The sequence below is a fragment of the Alternaria dauci genome, chromosome 2 (assembly GCF_042100115.1).
Source record: "Alternaria dauci strain A2016 chromosome 2, whole genome shotgun sequence".
NCBI classification, from domain to species: domain Eukaryota; kingdom Fungi; phylum Ascomycota; class Dothideomycetes; order Pleosporales; family Pleosporaceae; genus Alternaria; species Alternaria dauci.
The window spans coordinates 545,955-571,128 of NC_091273.1; the positions used below are offsets into that span (position 1 = coordinate 545,955).

Consider the following 25,174-nt stretch of genomic DNA (forward strand, 5'->3'; position numbering starts at 1 on the left):
TCAGCTGCCACTCATCGTATAGCCCCGAGCTGATATGGTGAGAAGGTTCAGGCCGACAACAGTCCCGCGGTCTCCGCCTGAGACAAAGTGACGCTTCGAGGCATACAAACGAAGTGAACGTGCGTTTAGAAATCATCTCACGCGTTCAAGATGGCTGTACTCGATCCTACACGTGGGAAAGAGCCTCAGAATGCTAGCGAACCGGGTCCGTGGGAAGTTCAAGCTTTGATGGCACTCCAAATTAAGAAACTGACATGCTCATCCAGGTTCACATATCCAGTCACGGAAGAGAGATTCAAAAAAACTACCCGTGTGTTTGGGCTGTGACCGACAGCCTGTGAGCTGGTAAAGCTTAGCTGAGTAAGATCGCCCAACTTGAGCCGCTTCCAGGCGGTGCTTCAATGATGACTTGGCGCTTTTCATGACCAATCAGGTGTTAAGAAGCTAGGGCTATGCAAGATGAAGATTGCGTGGTCGATGACCTTTCAGGGTTAGGGTTGCCTGATGTCCAGTACGGCTTCGATGTCGTAGCGCTAGGGACCTTCCGTGGCACCAGGGGCCATCTGTGGCACTAGGAACCAGCCACAGTACTAGGGGTCGGTGTAGTCAGCTGTGACCCGAGACCTAAGTCCAGAAAATCCTCCAAACGCCGAAACCATGTGAGCTCTAACCGAATATATCAGTCGGGATGTTTGATATCAGACGCAGTCTTACCGGCTAAAGTTCGATTTTGGAATATAACGTTCGATTTAGGAACGCAGGTACCTTTCGCATGTTCCCGTAGGCTTAGGCAGACGACTTCAGCATCATCTGGCTGCTGAGTTAGCTGAGGGTCCAGAAACGCCCGCGGGTAGCTTTCCGCGCCTTCGAACGACTTCTGGAACACATCCTTGTCGCATACCTACACGGTGAATACGTAAGGTGTAGCTTGTGCGGCGTCGGACTCCGAGCGTCACTATATTGAGGCAATTACTGTCAGACTGCGCCTTACCACTTTCTGTTCTCAGTGCTCGCTTACAACGCTTCACAAAGGTGTTATTGGCTACCCTCAGAGCCCGAGTTCACCATGTGATGGAACCCGAGTGCCAAGCCACTGAGCACGCTAACGCCGAAACAGTTGCTGATATCTGATTGGTGCGCTCCTCATGTCGTGGTACAGAAGGACTTATGTGGCGTGCGAGAGGCGCATGCACAGCGGAGATAACGGACGAGCTGTGTTTTTGCTATGTCTCAGCTTCTGCCCGCCCACGTCGTCCGCTACGCAAGCTAAGCCGAGAACGCAGCTGCCCTTTCACTCAGCCTTGGGTCTTGCAACCATAACTCCGCAACACCATCGTTTCTTATCACCGCAACTCCGGAGACTTTTCCTACTTCTTCCCGTCGACGTGCGAGTTTTGTTTGCCACTTCCTCCTGCAGCCTCACATCACATTTCGGACTTCGCAAACATGTCTCAATTCGATATCATCGGCGAGCAGTACAAGAAACTACCGGTTCTCATCAACAGCTCAAATGTTGGTGGCAGGACGTACATCGTAACGGGCGGCAACACCGGGCTCGGGCTCGAAACGGCAAGGCACCTAGTCAAAGCGGACGCAGCCCAGGTCATCATCTCGAGTCGCAAGATTTCAGCAGGCGAAGCGGCAAAGGCAGACATCGAGCGCACGACTGGACGCAAGCATGTAGTCAAGGTCTGGCAGCTTGATCTTACGTCGTTCGCATCCGTCAAAGCATTCGCTGCCAAAGCCTCCGAACTAGAGCGAATCGACGCCCTTATCAACAACGCCGGAATCATGACGGACAAGTTCGCTCTCGCTGAAGGCTACGAGACTGCCATGACAGTCAACGCTATCAGCCCGTTCTTGTTGGCCGCGCTGTTGATGCCGAAGTTACAGGAGACGGCCCAGAAGTTCAGCACTACCCCTCGCATCGTCATGGTTGGCAGCGCGCTGGCCTTCCAAGCGAACAAAGAACTGGAGAAGGGTGGATCCGAGAACATCTTAGCGAACCTGAATGAGGTTAAGATTGCAGACCGGTGAGTCCATTATCTCTTGGATGTGCTTCTTCGATGGAACTACTTCACGGAACCAAATCTGGCAAGAACGAATGGCTAACATGTGTGTCCAGCTATCCTGTGACAAAACTTGTCCAGCTATACGCCACCCGCGAATGGGCCTCCCGGTACCCTGTCGAGAAGACCAAGGTCATCCTGAACATGACTGCGCCTGGTGTTTGCTCAACTGGCCTTGCCCACGACACAAGCGCCGTTACTCGTGCCGTGATTGGTACGATTCGGTTCTTCTTCGCACGGACAGCCGAGGAAGGCAGTCGCACTACAGTTCATGGTGTCATCGCTGGAAATGATAGCCACGGTCAATTTCTCTCCGGCTGCAAGATCAAAGAGTAAGCTGCGTGTGCTGACTTCATATGTCGAACTCTACTAACGAAAACGATAGTTGGTGGGTCCCCGCCTGGGCCAAGAACGACCACGGCCTACGCACACAAAAGCAGCTGTGGAAAGAGCTTACTAGAATCCTGGAGGCAACATCGCCGAATGTGTTTTCCAACATCAAGTCTATTCCCAACTAGATAGTGTGTTCCTGCATAATCAGTCCGAGATCGATAGGGTGGTGGGTCGTTTCCTTATAAGGTGTAACATTGAGATATCATTGGGTTGGGCTTATAATACCTTTCGTTGCGGTAAAAATAAATTGAAACTCCTAATATTATACGTGTGATTGCAGGATCTAGATGCGGTGGTATGTCGCGAGGATGGTGGCATCGAACGGCCACGTGTTCGCGTGCAGTTCGTGGATGCACTACCTAAAAAGACAGATGGCGTGTCGGCCATTGGCGAGGCAAGCGTTGAGCTATTACAGCACGTTGAGTTTTGCTACCAGTGAGATGTTCGACTGGATTCGTGTGGTAAAGTCAAAGTTGAAGGTGGAAGCCGATGAGAAGAAGAGCGAGATGGGATTACTAATCGAACAGCTAGGCAGGGCAGGTCGTGGGGCGTTCTCCACTGCCGGGCGGAACGGCTCCCCCTAGCCTGCTGCCCCAAAGTACCCTATGCTTATCGCAACAACACTCGCTGGGCATGAACTGTGTCCATCTCCCTTGATTTATTCTCGTCTCAATAGACCTACGCTTCGCCAATATTCGATGTAAGCAGCGATATCGTCTTCGCTAATTGGCGACATTTTTCTCAGCGTAGGCGATACACCCCGAGTATTCGCCGTGTCTAGCATGATGGACCCGTCGGACATCTTGACAAAATCATTACTGAAGAAGTCAAGAAGACTTTGCGCGGGGTTGCCTTCGCTAGGGCCACACTCAACAAGCTTCAACCAATCATTCATCGGGACGATGGAGTGCTGAGGAAGACCAAGCTTCTCGACCAGTACCGCCACAACGTCTTGCCAGCTTTGTCGGACATGATTCTCCAGGTGGTACACAAGATGTAACGGTAACGGATGGAACATGAGCTCGGCGAGGGCAGCCGCACCTGAGTCCACGCGCATCCACGACAGTGTCTACTCACCGTTAGTCAGCTGACGGAAACACAAAAGTGGTCTGATCTATTACCCCACGTAGCTCAGGAAACTTCCCGACAGTCAGAGACGACGCAACCAGCGCAGCAAAGTGCTCGTCAGGATTCCAATAACCGGTGCTGGATCCGGCAATTTGACCGAAACGCACTAGCCCAAACTCAATTCCAGGGTGATCTTCGGCTGCGCGCTGAACGATTTTTTCGCACACGAGTTTCGCTTTGGCGTAACCCAGATCCAAGGTCCAGTATGCATCGTCGACAGCCACCTCAGGGACCATACATTCCGCTTTGATTTTGGGATAATTCCCGACCGTTGAGATCGAAGAAACGAATATGAACCTCGGCCTTTTCCGGGGAGCCTGAGAGCGCGCATCGCATGCAAGTTGGATCAAGTTCTGCAGGGTCTTGAAAGTCGCGTTGAAAGATGACAGGTTCATCTTGAAATTCATAGGCCAGGCAATGTGCACTATGTGAGTAACATCGCGAGCGAGACGTTCGTATTGCGTAGCACTCAAGCCCAGATGCTCAATGGCGGGGCTAGTCTCTAGGACCTCAACCTTCGAGAAAAGTTCATCGCTCACAACTATACCTCGGGAGTACAAAGACTGCCTCTGTCTCGCAACTGCGTCCTCTTCGGTACGTCTATTGAGACATATGATCCGACCTACCGAGGGATCGTTAAGAAGAACGTTCAGGAAGTGTGATCCGAGGCTGCCTGTGGCTCCTGTCAAGGCGACTGTTGCTTTCTGCGGTTGTACGATATCCCCTCCAGAGTATTGATCAACAAGCCGTTCCAACCAACGAGAGTCCGGAGTGTTGTTCACCACAGTATGCTTAGAAGTCATTGCTTCAACGAGCTTGGCAACGGAAGCATTGCGATATACAAAGTCCCCCAGGATCTCGTCTGGTTTCAACAGGTTACCAGAACTGACACCAGTTGCCTTCAGTGATGCTATGAGCAACCGACGTAGCTTGACGGCTTGTAAGCTGTCCATACCAAGCTCGAAGAGATCGTCCTCGTTGTTCCAGCTATCGGAGGTTAAGCTTAGCTTGATGTTGTCTTCTATCAAGCTTCTAATCGTCGTCTGGGGTGAAGATCGGTCGAGCGGGGTCGCTGTCACATTCCCTTCAAGCTCTCGATATACTTCGTCGATCTCTTTCGAAAACCTCTTGGCCACTTCTAACCGAAGTATGGTACCCTTGTCGGATCTGGGCAGCAATCCGGGAGGAAACACCAAGACCGCTGCGGGAGATGAGATCCTCGCATGTGCATCCATGGCATGGCCGGCTTCTTCGATAAGCGGCCAAATAGACGCTTTGAATGCCTCAATACGGTGAGCTTCAAGAGTTTCAATCGACTCCACAATAACGCCAAGTTCAAACCGGCCATCTCCGAACGCCGTAGCCGCTTTGACGCCATGATGTTGCTGCAGAAGAGACTCCAAGATTGTCGGACGGACTTTTTCCCCTGTTGCGAGACATATCAAGTCATCAGTCCGACCTTGAATCGAGAACTCCATATCTTCTTCATGAGACCCTGGTTTCCTGACAAGAATATCCTGGAGCTCGAAGCGCTCCTTCCACCCAAAAGGCCGAAGACTCATCTGGAATCTACTTTCGTGAGCACTGACGGGGTCCAGCTGAACCTCCAATGGCGCAATAGTGTCATGCCGAAGCTTAACATAATGCCAGTCATAAGAATCCGCGGGCACGAAAAAAGGCGACAATGGTCCGGTCTCCGTCGCACCGTAATGATTGATCAACTTCACCCCTGCTTTCCGAAGCTTCTCCCCAACAGAGTCCTTGGGCATACCTCCACCAAAAGCAATAAAGTCCAGCTTTTGAAGAATCCGAATTCCTCCATCGTCCTGGAGAAACGCGATTTCCTCAACGATCGATGGCACTGTCAACAAAGCCTTAGCACCAGAATCCTCCAGGAGTGCTGCTACTGAGATGCCTGTTGGGATGGAGGATGGAGGAGGGAGACACAATGTCTTGCCAATACCTAGGGATATGCACATTGGGACAAGTCCAAATCCCTGTCTGTGTGAGTGACTAAACAGGAGCTGTCTTTTATACAACGACTCACATGGAAGAATGGCGATGTGGAAACTGTGAGGCCATGCGCTTCAGTTTCAGAAGAGAAGCTATGGCAATTTGCGGAACCCAAAAAATACTTGTGGGAACAGTAAATGGGTTTTGGAAGTCCGGACGTCCCCGATGAATGGAGAATAAGAATCTGGCGATCGTCTTCCGCGATAAAATGATTGGGATGTGCTATCAGTCCGTTCGAGGTAACTGGGACTTGACCAAGGAATGTGTCATAGCCTGTAGCGATGCAGACTTCAAAACTGCACTGTTTATCCGGTTCGGCGCATCCGACAGCGAGAGCCTCGGTAATTAGAGGCTGAAGACGCTGAGACACTAACGCGTGCTGGGCCTTGGTTGTTTGCATAAGGTGGCTAATCGCGACCGGGCTTAGGCGTGTCGACAGTAGAACAACCGGAACGCCCATTCCCATCAAGGTGAGGATGTAAACGGCCAGGCCAACATGACTTTCCATAAGGACAGCGACCGGTGCGCATCTCTTCACAGTTCCATAATCGTCCAAGTAAGAAACATGGACGTTTGGAGCGTTGTCTCTGAGCCATGCTTGACATTGCAGGATAGCCTGCTGTAGGCGCTCGTAGCTTAGATATGTCAAGCGATGTCTGCCATTATCGATCAAAGGCTTCTCGGCTTGGATACAGAATGTGTGCTGGGGATTGTGCTTGACATGGAACTCGACCAGTTCGGGCAAGGTACGTATCCCCGATGCTGAGTTGCGGTCTAGATTAAGTCGTGGTGACACAAAAGTCGACATGATGGATTCTGAGCTTCGTCGGCACTGCGCCTGCAATCGATAAGAGTAATCGCCAAACCTGACTGTCATCAAATACACAGAGCGCTCTCGTTTTTGTGGAACGTTGCACTGCAAACGTTGACGCATGAACGATGCCTTGATAAGCAACCTCGGGGGATGATACCTCTTTCTTTCCAGCTTTGCCACCCAGAGTCCCTGAATTTGCTTTGTGATAGAGACATATGTGGGACGGGGTATGCAGATAAGCCGTCAGCTTACTGCAGCTGAACCTGACTGCAGCTAAAATACGTTGTGTAACGTGAGGCTCGGGTACGAGCCGCCCCGAGAAATTAATCTAACACACCGGTAGACCGGTACCACCATGCTAATTAAACCAAATCAAGACTTGTTCAATTAAATATCATCTCAGACCATGCAGTCTACGGGCTACTTCGGGGTTCAACGGCGTACCCATGCAACTGGCCATCTAGATGTTTTTGACGGCATAGAACAAGACAGGGCAAGAGGCGAACTCAGGTCTTTTCTCTTACGCATACCACGAGAAACCCTCTTGTATTACTACCCCAACTCGGGCCTCATTCAAGCTACGACCACGAACTCACCATTCAGAACCTAAAGGTATACTTTGTCACGTGATTTGAATGGCTGGAGAGCGAGAACGACGATGGTGGACAGACGAAGAAGACGAAGTTCTCCGAGCTCGTGTACAACTTCAAGGTACTTACACCATCCTCTTCAGGTATCGTGCACTGGCACTTCATGTGGCGATTGGTCCGACGAGGGCATGACGCAAGTGGCAAGATTGCTGTCGCCGGACCACCTCGGGAGTTTGGAGTATCCTGGACGCCTCGCCGCTTTGTTGCATTTGAGTGGCCAAGATTGGATGCTAATTCAAGCAGAAGCGAGAAACGGCAAAGCTTTCAACTGGAACGAAGTTGCAGATCTGTTGCCCGGGCGGACTAACAAAGATTGCCGAAAGAGATGGAGTAAGGTACAAGCCGGCATCAACAAAGGGGCCTGGACGCGGGTTGAAGACGAGAGGCTCCAGAAAGCAGTCGAAAAACAAGGCGCAAAGTACGTATGACATAATCTCGCATCCCCAGGTCCTCTAACACTAGACCTGTTTGCAGAAACTTTACTTGAAGGTCACTATGCTGACAATAACTAGATGGGCACTAGTTTCGAAGAGTGTGCGGACGCGCAATGCTGACCGTGAGTGTGCTTATCATGCTAGTTGCGAGGTATACGGACTAATGCACTATTTCAGAGTGTGCCAAGCGGTGGCAGCACGTCCTGGGGCCTGGGTGTAAACACGGCCCTTGGACAATGGAAGAAGATCAAAAACTGTTAGCAGCTATCGAAAAACATGGAAACAATTGGAAACAGATAGGTCTTTCAGAATTACATGGTCGGTCTAGCCACGACATTAGAAATCGGTGAGCTACACCATCATACTCACCCAGATTACTCGCTAAAGGCATGCAGGAGTGTTGCATTGACACGCCGCGGCAAATTTCAAGACCGAGTACAAAGTACTCGTAGCAGCTCAAACGACGCCGAGGAAACCATGCGGCAGGAACGTATGAGCAACATCCAAGACGAGAATGAATTGGGACTTGATGATGAATATGGAGAACACAGCTTTTCTGGCATGAACGTCGATAGTGAAGTCGAAACGCCACATCCCTCTCTTGGAGAACGGGCCGATAGGGAACTTTCATTTGGGTCGAACACTAGAGAGGACCCCCACGCTATCAACATCGTCGAAACCGGCGAACTTTCGACTATGAATCCTATGTGGAGATGGCCGGATTTCACAACTGGTCCTCTGGTCTTTGATGAGCACCAACTATCCACGACACCAGACACCGGCCACTCTTCCAACTACAACTCGATTTCCGACGCATCCATATCAACACCGTCATACCTTCATTCTGCTTTCACGAATTCGGCTGTTCTGTCCTTGCACGAGATTAGTCCCAGCACTACAAACAACCGCACGACACATACAGCGCAGGCTTTTCGGAATCATCATGGAACATTCAACGACATTGGAGACCCTCTATCGTTGGCGCTGGACTCGTCACAACATGCGTTGTCTCCGACTACCACGCCGGAAAAGAAGGGCCATGTCACTATCAGTCTCAAGCAAGTGGATGCAGGGGTTGCACAAGACATAACATCCAGTATTTTGAAGTACAACGACAGTCTGGTAATTAGACTATATGTAGAGTAGATAGAGCTCACTTCGCATCCTTACGCTCTTAGCGCTGTGAATAACGGCCAGCGAAATATCTCGGTGTAGAAAACGGTGCTCCACATGACCATCACAAGTATGAAGCAGCATCATAGCAATATCATAGACAATCGTACCCCGTGTGGAAAGATCGATCTCATTGCTGGTACCGATAGTCGCCAAGTTGGAGACAAAAAGCTCGTGAAAGAATTGTCGCAATGCCCTGTAGCTGGACAATGCCGATCGTCTTCTCTGGATGAAAACTGGGTTCACCCCATTTGGAGAATGATATAATCACCTGAATAAGCAATATGCATATAGGACTGTTTAACAAAGGATTGCTGTGGGCTGCACAGTAAGCAAAGACCTGAGTTCGCTTAATGAAAAGACTTAGCGCTGATGATAACGGTTCTTCTACGTATCTTGAGCATGTTGTCTAGATCCTATCACATCTAGAGTAGAGAGCTGCATCTCGATTCACATTACCGAGGTTGATTACATGCGTTTATCGATACTGCGCAATATGGAAGTACCGTTGTCGTGCAATGCTCGACAGCATCTCTAGCGGTCCCGCTCTTAGTATCCGTCTTACTCCACAAGATTACACTAGACGATGATGTCTCGGCGTGGGGAGAATCTGGAGAAGTAAGCCAACGGGTATCCGGGCTCTGCAGTTTAGCAATAATACACCTCTGGGGCACCTAGGCATGCAAGACATTCTAGACGATCTAAGCCGGGCAGCACATGGACCTCTCGAAGAAGAGACAACCTCGCTGGAACCAGAAAAGGACGTGAAACAGTCGTTGGTAGCTGGCATGTTCTTCTTTCTGTGCGTCAGAACAAGCGGTGGCGGGCGATCCCCCCGGGTTACACGCGCCGGGAAGAGAGCACGCTCTACTGCCTCGGATGACTGCAGCGGCTCCAGCCGCCCCACAGCGTAGCTCTCAGCTCACCGCCCGACGCAATTTTGGACCCGAGTTATGTCGATCCAGCTGATGTAACTCGAAGGAAGTAAATATACGCAATTATAGCGCAATGAACCAGGAGGAACTTCCAGCCGACTAGTGTGTTCAAAAGAAGTAACCGTGTCTCTAGGTAGCGCTAACTCGAAGTGATAAGAGACTGATCAATCATCTTCATAACAATTGTCTGGTTCTGTTGTATCTCCGTCGTTCTCTGTATCGTCAGCTCAACGCTTTCAACCTGACTGTTCAACACAAGATTCCAGATAACATGTCACCGAACGCAGACCTCGATGGCATTGCCATCGTCGGGATGGGATGCAGGTTCCCAGGTGCTGATTCCATCGAAGAGTACTGGGACCTCTTGCACGCAGGAAGGTCAATGGTCACGGAGCCACCCAAAGGACGCTTTCCCTCCCATGAACATGGGAGAAGTACGGATAAGTCTGTCTTCTTCGGCAATTACATAAACGACATTGAAAGTTTCGACAACCGCTTTTTCAAGAAATCAGGCCGCGAGGCCGCTTCTATGGACCCGCAACAAAGACTCCTGCTCGAAGTTGCCTACCAAGCATTGGAATCTGCTGGCTTCTTTGGGCCTAGAGAGCAGGATTTGGATGTGGGTTGTTTCGTGGGGGTGTGCGCATCGGACTACAATGGTAAGTCGCTTCTACGTACCGCGATGATGTTTTCGGGCTAACGCCGGTGCCTACGATCAGACAATGTCGCCAGTCACCCACCCAACGCCTTTTCGACTCTGGGCACATTGCGTGCGTTTCTTACCGGTCGTATCAGTCATTTCTTCGGTTTGAGCGGCCCGTCGATTACGTATGACACCGCGTGCTCGTCGTCCGCAGTTGCCATCGATGCTGCATGCAAGGCCATTGCTCACGGAGACTGCACAAGCGCTCTTGCAGGAGGCGTATCCGTTTTGACTAGCCCAAACTTTTTCCAGAACTTGGCTGCCGCCTCGTTCCTAAGTCCTACTGGTCCTACTGTACGTATAGCCCTAGAGCCAAGATGCACACCTAGACACCTCACATTGAGCTTCACTAACCTATTTGGTACACGTGTAGAAGTCCTTCGATGCGCGTGCCGATGGTTACTGTCGTGGCGAGGGTGTTGGCCTAGTTGTGTTGAAGAAACTGTCGCAAGCCGTTCAAGATGGCGACCATATCTTCGGTACCATCCTTGCCACGTCCGTCAAGCAAAGTAGCAACAAAGTACCGATCACTGTTCCCTACAGCCCATCACATACCGCACTGTACCGACAGGTGCTGAGCATGGCCGGCGTGGCTGCAGAGGACGTCACGTACCTTGAGGCCCATGGAACCGGCACGCCAATCGGCGATGTTATCGAGTTCGACGCTCTCAAGGCAACCTTTGCTAGTAAAAGGCGACAACAGCCTCTGTATGTGGGCTCTGTCAAGAGCAACATCGGTCATACGGAGAGTACGTCCGGTGCTGCTAGTCTTATCAAGACGCTGTTGATGATGCAAAAGCGACAAATCCCCGGGCAGGCAAACTACTCAACGCCGAACACTAAAATCGATCTCTCCGAGGGTCAGTTTGTCATCCCGACACGAACGGAACAGTGGCAAGCGGACACACTCATATCCTGCGTGAACAACTATGGCGCTGCCGGCAGCATTGCGGCCATCGTGCTCAAAGAAGCTCCGTCCTTGACAGCTGGCAAAGTGGAAAGCAGGGCCCTGACGAGTTATCCCATCGTGGTGTCCGGAAACAGTAAGAACAGTCTTGCTGCAAACTGCGAAAAGTTAAGAAAGTTTCTATCGACGTGCGGGCGGGATATCCAGATCGCAGACATTGCTTTCAACTTGGCTGACCGGCAGAACCGCACGTTGCCGCATGTTTTCGCCCGTACCGTCACTAGCTTGTCCGAGCTCGATGGCCACCTCGCAGACGCCGCATCACCCTCTGCAGAACACGAGACCGGAAAGAGACGGCCGGTAGTGTTGGCTTTTGGTGGCCAAACAACGCGATCAATAGGCCTCAAGAAAGAGGTTTACGATTCTTCTGTCTTGTTGCGTAAATACCTGGACGAATGCGACAGCTTACTGAAGACTTTCGGATACGAACGGGGGCTTTATCCCGCTATCTTCGACACCAGCTCTCAGGACGACGTGGTCGGACTCCAGTGTATGCAATTCGCGTTGCATTATGCTTGTGCACAGTCCTGGATCGCTTGTGGCCTTCACATTGATCGCATCATCGGACACTCCTTTGGCCAACTCGTCGCTCTGACTGTAGCGGGCGTTCTATCGCTTACAGATGGCCTCAGATTGGTCTATGGACGTGCTGTCCTGATGAGAGACAGATGGGGCCCAGAACGTGGCTCAATGGTTGCTTTGGAGGCTAGTGTCAGCGAAACGAGGGCACTGATTGCCTCTGTCCAGCGCCACGACCCCAAAGTCCCTGAACTGGAGATAGCATGCTTCAACGGACCAGAAAGCCATGTGCTCGTCGGGTCTGCTGCTGCTGTCGAGACTCTTGTCTCCATCCTTGGACGGAACAGAACCAAACACACTGTGCTCAACGTGTCGCATGGTTTCCACTCCCGCTACTGCGACCCCATTCTCCCTGAGCTGGAAGCACTAGCAAACAGCCTGACTTTTAAGGAGCCAACGATACCCATCGAAACGTGTTCCAGAGGTGGGACGTGGAGCGCAACCACTGCCAGGCTCATCGCTGACCACACCCGCACGCCGGTATATTTCGGAGAAGCCGTCAAGCGCATCGAAGCAGATCTCGGACGCGCTACGTGGATAGAGGCTGGTTCAAACTCATCCATAACGGGCATGGTCCGCCGCGCTGCCTCGCCGACTGTTGACCACCTGTACTGCCCCGTCAACCTTAGCCGAAACGACGCCATGGGACAGATGGCAGACACTTCCGTCAAGCTCTGGAAGAATGGTCATAACGTTCAATTCTGGCCTTTTCATCGTGCTCAGGCGGCGTCATATAGCCGTCTGAGTCTACCTCCATACCAGTTCGAGAGGACGCGCCACTGGCTGGACTTCAACCTTGATGCTATGCGGGAACCCAAAAGCGTCGCACCCACGCCACCTGCAGTGTCACCTCCGGTTCCAGAGCCTGTTGTCGAGCCAGATCCAGTATTCCTTGCCTTTTCCGGTTTCCAAGATGCTGAGCAGAAGGTCGGCGTTTTCACCATTGACCCGCGTGCTCCTGAATGGTCAACGATGCTCGCGGGCCATGCAGTGTTGGCTGAACCTCTCTGTCCCGCCCCTCTGTACATTGAGTTGGCTACCCGTGCGGCAAGAGAGATTGCAAGCCGTCGTGGCTTGCAGGGCGCTCAACAAGTTCGCGTAGACGGCCTGGAAATCACCTCCGCATTGGGCGCGAGTTATGACAAGATGATCAAGCTCACCCTCGATCAAACACATCCAGGAAGCAACGAGTACACCTTCACGTTCCAGGCGCATAGCCGTGGTGTGTCTGGGACAGGAGCAGACCCCATCTCTACGCATGCTATCGGCAAGGTCGACCTTGCCTCGGCCGACGATAAGTCCCACATTGCCGAATTCAACCGCTTGACCAAGCTCCTTAAATATCACGATTTCGATGAGTACGAGGCGTCCCGTAAGGGGGAGGCAGTCCACGGTGGCCTCGTATACAAGATATTCTCTCGTGTCGTCCAGTATCATGACTTCTACAAGGGAGTGCGCAAAGTCACGAGTAATGCAGGTGTCATCTCTGCATATGTCTCTCTGCCAGAAGACCAGCCCGCTGCCTTTGAAGGTCTTGTGACGAACCCAGTGGCTATCGACAACTTCCTGCAGGTGCCCGGTATCTACGCAAATTGCTTGGCGCCGTGTCCGTCGGACGAGGTCTTTGTTTGCACCCACGTGGACCGCGTCCAGCTATCACCGGACTTCGCCCTGAGTGGCAGCAATGGCTGGGACGTGCTTGCGATGTCTACACCATCTGGTGAGAGGGAATGCAGCAACGACATATTTGTCAAGGATCATGTCACGGGACGGCTGGTATTCGTCGTCTTCGGTGCTGCCTTCACGAGGGTCCGCATTTCGTCTCTGTCGAAAGTACTGTTCCGCACAAACGTTCATGACGGTGCGACAGCTGCCGCAGCCACTTCCCGACCCGCACCGGCTGCTATAAAAGCCGCTGTTAAGGTTGAAAGTTCCACAAACGCGCCCGTTGCCACTCATCATCCCCCAGTCGTATCGCCTGCACTGGCGTCCTTCAACGACCCTGCAACTAAGCAAGCTATGCCATATCTCAATGGGGAAACTGTTCAAATAGCACCGAAGCCACCTGCAGCAAGAGGTCACGTCACATCACATCAACAAGGACCTAGTGTTGAAGTGCGACTTCGGGAAATGCTCAGCAAGATCACGGACGTGCCTGCAGACCAATTCCAAGGAGATGTGCAGCTTGAGGACCTAGGTATCGACTCTCTAATGGCAACTGAGATCGTATCCGAAGTATCTGACGTCTTTGGCATTTCAATACCACAGGATCATCTTCAAGATCTTTTGACGTTTGCGTCGCTGCGGGACTATCTCGACAAACGAAATGGGAGCGCCGCGCCTGCAGTCGAACAGCAGCCTGCTCCTGTTGAACCACCAGTGACCAAAGTGACCAACAGCCAAGAATTCGTGGTCACTACCGAGCCAGCGCGCTCGATCCCTGTTAACTCGCACGTAGAGGTTCCCATCAAAAGCGCAGCGGAAAGCACAGGTATGCAGCAGATGATATCGCGTCTGGCACAACTTCTAGGTGAACATCTCGATTGCCCACCGCAAAGCTTCAAGCGCTCTGAGGCTCTCGTCGATTATGGTCTCGACTCTCTGCTGTGCATGGAGCTTATGAGCGACATGCAGCAGATCTTCGATGTTTCCATCGATCTGGCGCAACTCACCACGGAGAGCACTTACGGCGACCTCGTCGACATTTTCGTGCAGGCTGTAGGTGGCACGATCACCGCAGACAGCAGTGCCACCCCTAGCACTTCCTCGCACGTCAGTAGCCCGGAGCGTGCGCGGTCGTCTGGCTTTACAACGCCGGCAATGGACGCATCCACTCATCTCGAGAAGGAGAATGCAGTTGGCTTGAAAGACACGTATAATGACCCTCTGATACGTTCTCAGGATGTTTTCGAACAGATCAAGACCCAATTCGACCACCTCGCGCTGGAATACGGGTTCTCTGGATTTTACGACAAAGTTTATCCTAAGCAATTGCAGCTGGTCGTGGCTTATACTGTCGAAGCCTTTGCTGATCTCGGCATCGACCTGAGGCGGCTGCGTCCTGGTGACGAGATCCCTCCACTCGACGTGCTTCCCAAACATAAGCATCTTGCCGTCGCGCTGAACCACATCCTCCGGGAGGGGAAGCTTGCAGACTACGACGGCATGCGCTACGTCCGCTCAGATGTACCAACCGAGGGTGTGCCTTCCAAGGTTCTCTTCAACGCTATCGTAGAGCAGTTCCCTCAGCATGCGGACGAACACAAACTCCTTCACATCTGTGGCGCAGAGCTTGGCGCGCTTTTGCGAGGGCAGAAAGATCCATTGGCTCTGCTCTATGGCAACAAAGCGAATCGGACTATCTTGGAGAACGTGTACAGCACAAGTCCCATGTACATCATCATGTCACGTCTCCTCACCATGTTCCTGGAGCAGAGCCTGAGCTCATGTTCGCCAGGACCGGATGGCAAGTTCCAAATTCTGGAGCTCGGCGCAGGCACGGGGTCGACGACAAAGTGGGTGGTGGAAGCTCTCGTGCAGCGCGGCATACCTTTCGAATACACATTCACGGACATCTCTTCGTCGCTCGTCTCTGCCGCGAAGCGAAAGTTCGCAAAGTACGGGACCACGATGAAGTACGCCACTCTGGACATTGAGAAGGAGCCGCCGATCAATCTGCAGGGCCAGTTTGACATCGTGCTGTCGACAAATTGCATTCACGCAACCAAGAATCTATCCACCTCGCTTTCCCACATCAACAAGCTCCTGAGTCCACATGGGTTTGTCTCGCTGGTAGAATTCACCACCCGCCTTTTCTGGTTTGACCTCGTCTTCGGCCTGCTCGATGGGTGGTGGGCGTTCGAGGATGGCCGTCGCTACGTGCTGGCTAGACCAGAGTTGTGGGCAGAGAACATGCGCTCCAGCGGCTTCGCCCACGCCTCGTGGACAGGCGGCTCGACGCGTGAGTCCGAGACTGTCAGGATCATCACCGGCTTCAAACGTCCTGTTGCCGATCCCAGTCTCCCCCAAAGCATTCCTCAAGACCGGAGAGGCGGCATCGAGACCGTTGTCTTTGGCCACGCCGACAACGGACTGCCTTTGCGAGCCGATATACACTATCCTTCGCCTGCACAGGCGTCCGCATACGAGACATGGCCAATCGGTACGCAATAATGTGTCTTCCTTCACTCTATACCCTGCCACTGGTGGTTCCGCCGCTGACGCCGTGGACTCAGGGCTGATGATACACGGTGGTGGACACGTGATGCTCTCGCGAAAGGATGTGCGCCCGCGCCAAACACAGCTTCTCCTCAACAACGGCGTGCTCCCTGTGGCCATTGACTATCGGCTTTGCCCCGAGACTACGCTCCTCGAAGGCCCGCTCGTCGACGCGCACCGCGCCTACGCCTGGGCCCGACGTGTGCTCCCAACCCTGAAGCTCACCAGCACATCGGTCCGACTCGATGCGTCTCGAGTGGTGGTTATCGGTTGGTCCACCGGAGGCACAGTCGCCATGTCGCTGGCCTGGACGTCCGTACCGCGAGGTCTGCCAGCGCCCGATGCGATCCTCGTCTTCTACTGCCCAACCGACTACGAAGACGAGTTCTGGACCCGGCCTAATGTCCCAGACCATACGGACACCTACGTCGACGAAACGTTTGACCTCCTCGAAGGTGTGTATCCCGAGCCCATCACGGCGTACAACGTCCCGTCCAAGATGGTAGCCATGGCTGGCTGGATAGCCCCGAAAGACGCGCGGAGCCGTATTGTCCTGCACATGAACTGGCATGGCCAGACGCTTCCTGTGCTGTTCCGCGGCCTCCCGAGCGCAAAGCAGGCTGGACGAACCGAGCACACAACGTGGCATAATATGGCGCAGCCGTCAAGTGGCGAGGTCGTCCAGGGGAGTCCGTACGCTCAGATCGTCAGAGGCAACTACAAGTCGCCGACGCACGTCGTCTTCGGCACAAAGGACGACCTCATCCCGTGGCAGCAGGCCAAGCGGACGGTGGATGCGCTACGCGCAGCGGGAATCGAGTCTGGGCTGACTTTAGTGAAAGACCAGCCGCACCTGTTCGACTTGTACGGAGATCCGACAGGCAAAAAGTGGGAGGCGGTGCTCGAGGGGTATGCTTTCCTCTTCAAGAGGATCGGAAGGGGGAGCGTATAGTCGCTGCTCAACGCTGCGAAAGTTGTGCAGACATAGCCGACTGGTGCGGAGTCGCCATATTGTGGAATCGCGGTCGCGATCGTGGCCGAGAGGATGCCGTAAAACGCGTATGCATAGTGTAGATAGAAGGGGACATGTTAATTCATAGTTACAAGTGTGATTATGATGTCACGATAATGACAGCGTTGAATGCGAAGCAATTCTGGATAGAATCAAGAAGCCATGCTTCGTCGCCGGTGCGTTAGTGACCCGTGCGCCGAAAGGAGCTAGCCTCAATAGGCGATTACCTCATCACTCGGCTGACAGCATCGCAGTCTCAGTCCGCGGTTGTGGCGGGTGACAACCGCTCGTCACGCTCAGCCACGCCCAAGGCAACCACGCCCCGAGTTTCAGCATCCTCGTCTTGATTCACTCAGCTTCAAACACCCTAACTACCTCTCAAGTGTCTAATGCTACTCAGAGCGCGCAGCCATGAGCGTTTCTTATCTTTGGTGTCACGTTCATCAAGCAGCACACATTTACGTTTAGCCTTGCCCACATCTTTACCGTACCCTTCGTGCGCATCTTTGGCGCATCTTCGCCAGATCACATGTTCATCCAGTGCTTGAGACTGGAACCACCGGCTTTCGGCAGTGCGCGGTACTCTACTGCACGTTGAGTCAAATGCTGGTGACATAATGACGACTCCACTACCATCAAACAATCACGGTCCTTTCCAGCATAAGCCGCTAGATCATACGCAGCCTTCCATCAGACTCGTAGAGATCAGGCCTGGGTTTTCCGCAATTGGTCTTATCCAATGCCAGATATCACATACGACCATTGAGGCAACGTATACATGTTTATCCTATCGATGGGGGCCAAACAACGTATCTACTTCGAAAATGATCCTCATGAACGGGAAGCCTTTCTTCGTTCGTCAGAACTTGTATGACTTCCTGCACTTGATTTGCAGCGAGCGTCAGGTGCCAACAACCACGCAACGAAGATACTGGATCGACGCGCTATGCATCGACCAATCCAATACGTCTGAGCGCAACCACCAGGTTGCCCAAATGGGACGCATCTTCAGCAGTGCTTGGCGCGTCCATGTTTGGCTCGGGAAAACCTCAAACGCACAGCGTATGCTAGAGCTGCTTCAAAGCCGTCGTCGTCCCGATTATGCACAGCACGACCCTATAAAGAGACGTACACGTGTTTTGATCATTGACAGCCGTCTGATCATGAGATATATACTTTACAACAAATACTGGGATCGAGCGTGGATCGTACAGGAAATCACTTTGGCGAAAGAAGTCGTCGTAACATTGGACTCGACAACACTGTCTCTCTTCGACTTCATAGAGCAGGTGCACAGACTCTCGATCGACGTTACACAATCACCTTTTGATCAATTCGACGTTGTCAACCATCGCAACCGACTGGAGTCACTTCGCGGTCAAAGCCTATTGACATTGCTTGCCTGGTTTCGTAAGAAGGATTGTGTCATACCACAAGATCGTATATTCTCCTTGCTGGCATTGTGCCACCCGAAAGAGAGACTTGACGTCGACTACGAAAGGCCTTGGACAGATGTGGTGATTCAAGTACTCAAAAGAGCCACACATGAGCCTTGCATTTGCTCCGCTGCACTACTCGCAAAGAGTCTCACGCCTTCTCCTAGCTCGGAGTTGACAGGATTTGCCTCTGCAGAACCAATGCTGGCTTTCGACATCACGGATGTGTATGTGGCTGGTGAAAATACTGTGAACATGTTGTTGAGGAGAGGACGGAATACCAAGAAGCACCTCCGAAGCCATAGGCTAGGCCACAGAGCCTGCTTATGGGGTCTTTTAGAAACACTACGCACGAAGATACGTCTTGATGCGAACCGCATGTTCTACTCCGGGTCTGTCACCTCGAAGGATACACGGGTCAGTGTCTCTCGGTCGTTTCGTGGATCCCTGAGGACTAATAGAAGCTTGAGCGGCGATACGTGGGTTGAGTTTGAACGAGTGAGTAAGACATTGCTATGGTATAAGCTCGTGCCTGGATGGTATCTCAGCGCACGAGACGAAGAGCCTAAAAATGTCACCGTACATGTGTCTTTGCGGGCACTAGGTGAGGTGTCTGATAATATGGATCTCTGTGGTTGGCAAGGTGAGAAGGGCAATGTGACAGGCGATGATCTGTTGTTTAGGCATTTCAAGATATACCATCCGCCAAGAGACCAAGAAGTGGAGCTGGTGTAACACAGTATCATGGTATGAACATTTGATATGGGAATTGCACAACATCTTCTCAAAGCCTCGCCTTCTCCATCCTTGAAGCCGGATGTCTCTCATCAATCCTTGGTAACTTATCACTCCAAGTCCTCCCGTTCCGCATAAACACTCTCCTCCAGTCCGTCGGGTTGAGCGGCGCCTGATCCCACCTCCTCCCCCTCTCCCTCTTCGCGTTGACCTTCGCCCTCTTCCCTTCCGCAATCCCACTCGCAGCCGCAACCTTCCTTCCCCTCTCCGCGCCAAAGTTACTAGGAATCGCTTGACTAAACTCCTTCGCACTGACCTCTAACAGCGCTTCCGTATCGGCTTTGATACGGTCTGCAAGCAGGCGGAGAGATGATCCGGCGCAATGCGAAGCAGCGCGGCGTTGCCAATACTCTAGGAATCGGTAGCCGTGGCCGAGCATGCCGCACATGGCGCCTGCTGAATGGAGGAAATGGCCGTTGCCGAAAGAGTCGCCTGCTACGACACCGTTTGTGGCGATGCGTGCGTCGGTGCCGATTCGCTCGACAAGACTGAAGGGCTTGGGGCCATATACCATGGCTACACGGCGGAGCTCGTCGGGTGGGATTTCGAGGACGAGAGAAGCTTGCGAGATGTAGTAGTCGTACAGCAAGAACTGATATGCTGCGAAGTATTCTGCGGAGTCTTTACTGGTACTGGCGCTGACGAGGCCGCGTTCGACTGGACACAAGGATACGTGTTCAGGAACCTCGACGATGGTCCAAGCTACTCGCGGGTCGCCTTCGTGGCCAACTGTAATCTGTCTTACCCAAGACTCGTGACCGTCTTGGTCAAACTCAGAAGCAATGCGGCGGCGTAAACGTCCATCCACAAGAATGTTGAACTGTCCGGCAACGAAATCTGCCTGGGCTACTTTGGCGCCTTGTCCATCGCCGTGGTCGACGTGAACGTCGTGTTGTTGGAAGCCCAGTTGCTCTGCTTCACGGCAGTTAATACCTGTTGCAATGCTGAAGAGCTCCGGTACACCAAGGTCGATGAAGTTGCTCCCTGGTGTGCGGATTCGCTGAAGGTCGTTGTGATACTGGACTTCAGTGACCTCTTCAATTCGGATCTGGACTCTACCGCAGGGCAGATGAGCCAGACCGCTTCCATCCTGTACCACACGATGTTTTGTAAACAGACGACATCTGGGCGTCTTGCCGGCGTTAAGATCGATCCTTTCGAGTGCCTCTAGGTAGCGACGAAGAAGAAGTTGGATGGAGAACGCTGCAGCCTGAAAGGTCGAAGGACCATCGAGAACCTCTCGCATATCTGTTCGGATCTTGGTCGGACACGGATGTTCCGGAATACTTGGCGGAGGCACCGTGGTAACTGTGCGATGTGGTTTGCCATCTTTCCAGCGGTCGTCGATGTATTCGATGTTGTGGATTTCACCAACCATGTGTAACTCCTTCTCGTATCCCTCGATAATGGCTCCTGGTATGATATCCCGAGACTTGGTCATCGGGTGGTAGAAGAGATCGGCCAGGCTTAGTAGCGATCCATCTAGTCTTTTCGGTAGGTTGTCTAGTCCGTATCGATCCAGCATCATCTTGTCGATAAGCCCCAGTTGATGATACATGTCTTGACGAATGTTCCAGTGCACTCCCAGGAATGGATCGCCGCGGAGATCAACACCAACGGTACGGCGGCCCATGGCTATGGTCCAGAGCATTGCCAGCATGTTTGTGCCTCCAAGGCCGATTGCGACGAAATCAGCATCTTTGACTCCCGAGAGTGTAGTGGAGCGACTGCCACCTGGGATCTTAGTGTTCTGGGTCCGCTCTTGGGCCAGATACTTGGTTGTTAAGTAGATATTACTGTTGCTGGAAGCCATGAGGGCTAGTGTGTAACTTCGAATGGAGTCGAAGAACGGACTCAGGTTGGGCACGGCGCTTCTTCAAAGAATGCGAAAAGTCACGTTCCCGACCGCCTGTGGTTCGCGGAATGCGGCGTATGGAATGCAGAGCTGACTTACCGTTATCGTACGTCTACCCCGTCAGGACCCTGGAAGTCTGCCATGCTGGGTCTAGGTTCCCCACAGTCGCTAGCTCAAGACGAACTACTCTCAGTCGCGTTTATCCATCGACTTGGCCGCGTGGGGCGAGAGGTTGCAACGCAACGATTATTGGCGCAACGATCTTTTACCCCGACAAGCGTAAATCCTTCCATGCGTGATGCTGCAAAGATATGTGGCTGCTTTGGTGCAATGGACCTTACATGGTGCTGCAGAACAAATGAAAATACCGTTCCCTTTCCAGTCTGTGTGGGCGTAATTATTGTGATGCGTTATCGATAATTTGGTGCCTGCCGTCATGAGCTAAGGACGGGCGTCCCACTCAGAAACGGTAACTAAATTGCGGTACCGCTTCGAGTGTACTTCTTTAGTACCTTCAATCGGTCGAACTGGTAGACGGTCGCGAAGAGTAAGCGGGGTACCGTGAGCTCTGTGCCAGCATCCGATAGAGCATATCCGAGGCGGTCTTATTTCTTTCCTTGGTCGCCAGTCGTGTAGCGTAACGTGTTCACAACCAACCCTCTCAAGATAGGCTCGGGACAAGTGGACACTCTGCTCAGGACCTGCATGGTCATCCAGTGCGGAGCCTGAACACGACTGTACATGCGCATTAAGCGGCATGCGCGGCAATCAGTGCATCGTGAATATGGCAAGCTTAGCGAGACCTAAGCCAACTGGCACCATCGCGAGTGGTAAATATGAGCAGATTTTAGTAAATGCGCTGTGACGGAGTGGATACAAGACCGGATGCGTTGTGTGGCTGCAGCAAGGCGTGAGTGGACGAAGGAATGAGGCTCGTCAGAGACAGCGAATGGTGGAAGATGTAAATGGCTTGGCAATACAGGCACGGAACGCGCCATTAGCCGGCGCTAAATGTCCGACGCCAGCCGCGACTCCAGACTGATGTCCAACCCCTCTCAACCAAATATCCTCCATCACAATTCATCGTAGATGCGTTTTTTAACGCGCGACCATGTACTCAAAACATACTTCCGAATATTATGAGCAATCGTAATTGCCACGTTCCTAGCCAAGCGCGTGGCGCGAATCCATCAGAATTACACATACCTGTCGCCCGACGCGCTTGTCTGTCATCGTGTGAAGCGCCTAGGATACCTCAATCATACACACTAGCTACCATATCAGCTTCCAAAATCGTGAATGGCTGTGATCACCGTCGCCACGAACACCATCGTACTCCCGCATCTGTCTTCGAATGATCATGATCCGTAGCTCGCGAGCCGCTCTCGAGTTGCCCAACGATAGGGGAGGTTGGCATTCTAAAGGGAACTCGGGCAATGCACAGCAGGCGAGGTAACCAGGAATCAGACCTGAATCCGTGAACTGTCACGGTCGACCTTAGTCTCCCGCACACACCCTTGGTGACATTCAGAAGGGATTATGGCCAGAGTCAAGCTCACTTACCACTCAGTGTTATAGCTTCCTAACACGTTTGGAAATCGAGAAATCGTGATGGTATTTTCACATCTTTGCAGCAGCACCGCGTTCGCCGACCGACCCAACGACCACCTCTCCTTCGAAGACATACGAGTACATCGCCGCTATTTCGACCTCTCCACAAGCCCGCCGTTATTACATCCACATTGCGAGTAAACAGGATCTAGTCGAACACGGCTTTTCTGTCGGGGATACGCGCAGGATCGGACATAAGAGCTAGAGATGTAACGATCGACGAGATAGAACTCATGGTTACAGCTTGGGATTTTCATAAATGCTACATTGGCCACAACGTCTGGACAATGGATGCAGGCGCCTATCACCTATACCGCACAGAGATACTATATACCGATATGGAGCATTGAGCACGACAATTCCATGTGCTGATGTAGTTGGGATTGCAACAGTACCTTCTACTTCTCGGGCCATGATTCACGAGTCATCGCCCGCCTTGTAAGACATGGCTTTATCTTCATCTACGAGCGCATGTGTACACGGCATCCGTCTCCCGAAGCAACCACCAGTGTCAGGATCTGCTTTTCCTTTCCGGTCGCGACAACAGGATCATCTTGCGGCACAGTCAAGAACGGAAATCTTTGCACCAATCTCGCCACAGTGTATCCTGCTTCCAGCAGAGCGAACTCTTGGCCTAGGCATACTCGAGGCCCACCATTGAAGGGTAGATACCCGTAGCCCACATCGCGCAACAACGTTCCATCTTCCCACCTCTCAGGCCGGAATTCGAGTGCATCTTCTCCGTAGATATCTGTGCGGCGATGCATGGCATATACGCAATAGCCCACGGCTTCGCCTTTTCTCACCAATATTGGAGACTGCCCATCCGGGCCTCCTCCAACAGGTAGCGTTGTCGTCTTGAGTGCTGCGCGGGAATTGACTGGTACCGATGGATAAAGACGAAGGACTTCTTTCAGTACCAGATCGAGGTATCTCATCTTCTTCAGATCCACTCGAGTTGGCTGAGGCGCATGTTCTCCAAGGCCTACTACCTCATCGATCTCTGTACGTAGTTTCTCCAGAACCTGAGGATGTCGAGCCAGCAAGCGCAAAGTCCAGCTGAGGCAGCATGCGGTCGTATCTCTGCCTGCTAGGAGAACGTTCAAGCACTGATCGCGGAGTTCTTTCTTGTTCCGCGTTTCCTGGATGAGCGCATCAATGAACACGTAATGTTTCTTGTCCTCGTCTTCCGCCTTCTCAAGCTTTGGCTTGTCCGCATTATCCAGTGCGTCCTGAATTGCGTCGTCGACGAAGCGATGCGAAGTCTTGCAAGCCCGCCAGAACTCAGGAGTATTTGCAAGCCAGTATAGGTCTCCCAAACGGCCACGATGTGATAAGTAGTCCTGGCCCAAGTTGAAAGCCGCTGCAAACTCCGACTCTTTACCTGCGATGTCGCTGCTCTGCAAAGAGCTCAGTGTCTTTCCAAAGAGAAGGAAGGTCGTCGTATCGAAAGTCAAACGGAAGAACAGCGGTTGCAGATCAACGATGCTATTGGGAGGAATTTGATCGACGAGGCTCTCGACCGACTTCTTCATCTCCTCGAAATTCTGATAGCGGTTGGAACTGAATTGAGGCCGTAGAAGTGCCCGCGAGTGCCTCCACGCTGCACCATCTTGGGTAAAGATGCCACTTCCCATCAATGGGGCAAAATGCTTAGGTCGGAGTCCAAGACTGAAGTCTGCGTGAGTGTCAGTGCAGGTCGACATCTAAGGGGAAAAGGCCTACAAACCTTCAAACTGTGTAGAAAGAATTTCTTCGATATTGCGCGGTTCCACCGTGTTAATTCCGCGAGCTCCGACTGCGAATGGTCAGTGCCAAAGGCTCCATCCTACATCTGGACACCTACGCAGTTGTTGCTCATGGGTAGGACCGCTGGATTCGACTACGTCCAAGAAGAACTGAAGGATAGTCTGCGCTCTTGCATGTTGTCCAACCTTGAAAAGCAGATCCAACCCTTCCGGCCACTTTGCCGCCCATCTCCGAGGTGCTTTGCATCCCATTTGCGCTGCATATTGGTCCTCTTGCTATCATGTGTCAGCAACAGGATGACAAAATGGCTCGGACGCGCGTACTCTACGCCTAACCTGGCGTTTCCAGATCTTGTAGCCTGCAAGGCTAAGAACGACCAGAAGTAGGGCTATACTTTTGGACGTCGTCTTGCCTCCAACATCGGCGTACGAGGTCTCCATTGCTGCAAATTTGTCGCCAGCTTAATGATAGCTTTGTGTACAGTCGGTTTGCGACAGCGCGCAGTTGGTGTGAGAATGTTGACACGAGGCCCCTACTGCCGTGACCCCGTTCTCAGATTAAAGGAAATAACAGACTCCGCCTCGTTGTTCCGCAGTAATTCCCATTTCATGTCCGCGCACGGGACTGACCACATGTGGCA

The 25,174-nt window shown here is 52.4% G+C and overlaps 6 protein-coding genes across 6 annotated transcripts; 3 read left to right on the top strand and 3 right to left on the bottom strand.

The window, feature by feature from the left end:
* Positions 1 to 1,446: 1,446 nt before the first annotated feature.
* ACET3X_002269 (uncharacterized protein) lies at positions 1,447 to 2,587 on the top strand (the record flags this gene model as incomplete). Its single annotated transcript, XM_069448935.1, has 3 exons — positions 1,447 to 2,033; positions 2,126 to 2,401; positions 2,455 to 2,587. The coding sequence occupies 3 exons, from the start codon at positions 1,447 to 1,449 to the stop codon at positions 2,585 to 2,587; spliced, it is 996 nt and encodes a 331-aa protein (XP_069308816.1).
* Positions 2,588 to 3,120: 533 nt separating this feature from the next.
* Positions 3,121 to 6,411, bottom strand: ACET3X_002270 (uncharacterized protein; the record flags this gene model as incomplete). The annotated part of the gene is made up of 3 exons (XM_069448946.1): positions 3,121 to 3,531; positions 3,584 to 5,587; positions 5,638 to 6,411. The coding sequence occupies 3 exons, from the start codon at positions 6,409 to 6,411 to the stop codon at positions 3,121 to 3,123; spliced, it is 3,189 nt and encodes a 1,062-aa protein (XP_069308817.1).
* Positions 6,412 to 7,052: 641 nt separating this feature from the next.
* Positions 7,053 to 8,647, top strand: ACET3X_002271 (uncharacterized protein; the record flags this gene model as incomplete). The annotated part of the gene is made up of 5 exons (XM_069448957.1): positions 7,053 to 7,128; positions 7,311 to 7,485; positions 7,580 to 7,623; positions 7,679 to 7,847; positions 7,897 to 8,647. 5 exons carry the CDS (start codon positions 7,053 to 7,055, stop codon positions 8,645 to 8,647), a joined length of 1,215 nt encoding a protein of 404 aa, XP_069308818.1.
* Positions 8,648 to 9,880: 1,233 nt separating this feature from the next.
* Positions 9,881 to 17,028, top strand: ACET3X_002272 (uncharacterized protein; the record flags this gene model as incomplete). The annotated part of the gene is made up of 4 exons (XM_069448968.1): positions 9,881 to 10,268; positions 10,329 to 10,606; positions 10,686 to 16,020; positions 16,094 to 17,028. The coding sequence occupies 4 exons, from the start codon at positions 9,881 to 9,883 to the stop codon at positions 17,026 to 17,028; spliced, it is 6,936 nt and encodes a 2,311-aa protein (XP_069308819.1).
* Positions 17,029 to 19,308: 2,280 nt separating this feature from the next.
* Positions 19,309 to 21,132, bottom strand: ACET3X_002273 (uncharacterized protein; the record flags this gene model as incomplete). The annotated part of the gene is made up of 1 exon (XM_069448979.1): positions 19,309 to 21,132. The coding sequence occupies one exon, from the start codon at positions 21,130 to 21,132 to the stop codon at positions 19,309 to 19,311; it is 1,824 nt and encodes a 607-aa protein (XP_069308820.1).
* A 1,110-nt stretch (positions 21,133 to 22,242) lies between these two features.
* ACET3X_002274 (uncharacterized protein) lies at positions 22,243 to 25,128 on the bottom strand. Its single transcript, XM_069448990.1, has 4 exons — positions 24,858 to 25,128; positions 24,632 to 24,809; positions 24,515 to 24,583; positions 22,243 to 24,463 (listed from the first exon to the last, which is right to left on the bottom strand). The coding sequence occupies exons 1-4, from the start codon at positions 24,972 to 24,974 to the stop codon at positions 23,247 to 23,249; spliced, it is 1,581 nt and encodes a 526-aa protein (XP_069308821.1). The 5' UTR covers positions 24,975 to 25,128; the 3' UTR covers positions 22,243 to 23,246.
* Between the last annotated feature and the right edge of the window lie 46 nt (positions 25,129 to 25,174).

Bases quoted from the DNA above. Each gene is read 5' to 3' on its own strand.
- ACET3X_002274 (XM_069448990.1), bottom strand. From the start codon at position 24,974: ATGGAGACCTCGTACGCCGATGTTGGAGGCAAGACGACGTCCAAAAGT. The intron at 24,810-24,857 runs GTACGCGCGTCC...GACACATGATAG, and splicing joins AACGCCAGGTTAGGCGTAGA to CAAGAGGACCAATATGCAGC. The intron at 24,464-24,514 runs GTTTGTAGGCCT...ACACTCACGCAG, and splicing joins TCTTTCTACACAGTTTGAAG to ACTTCAGTCTTGGACTCCGA.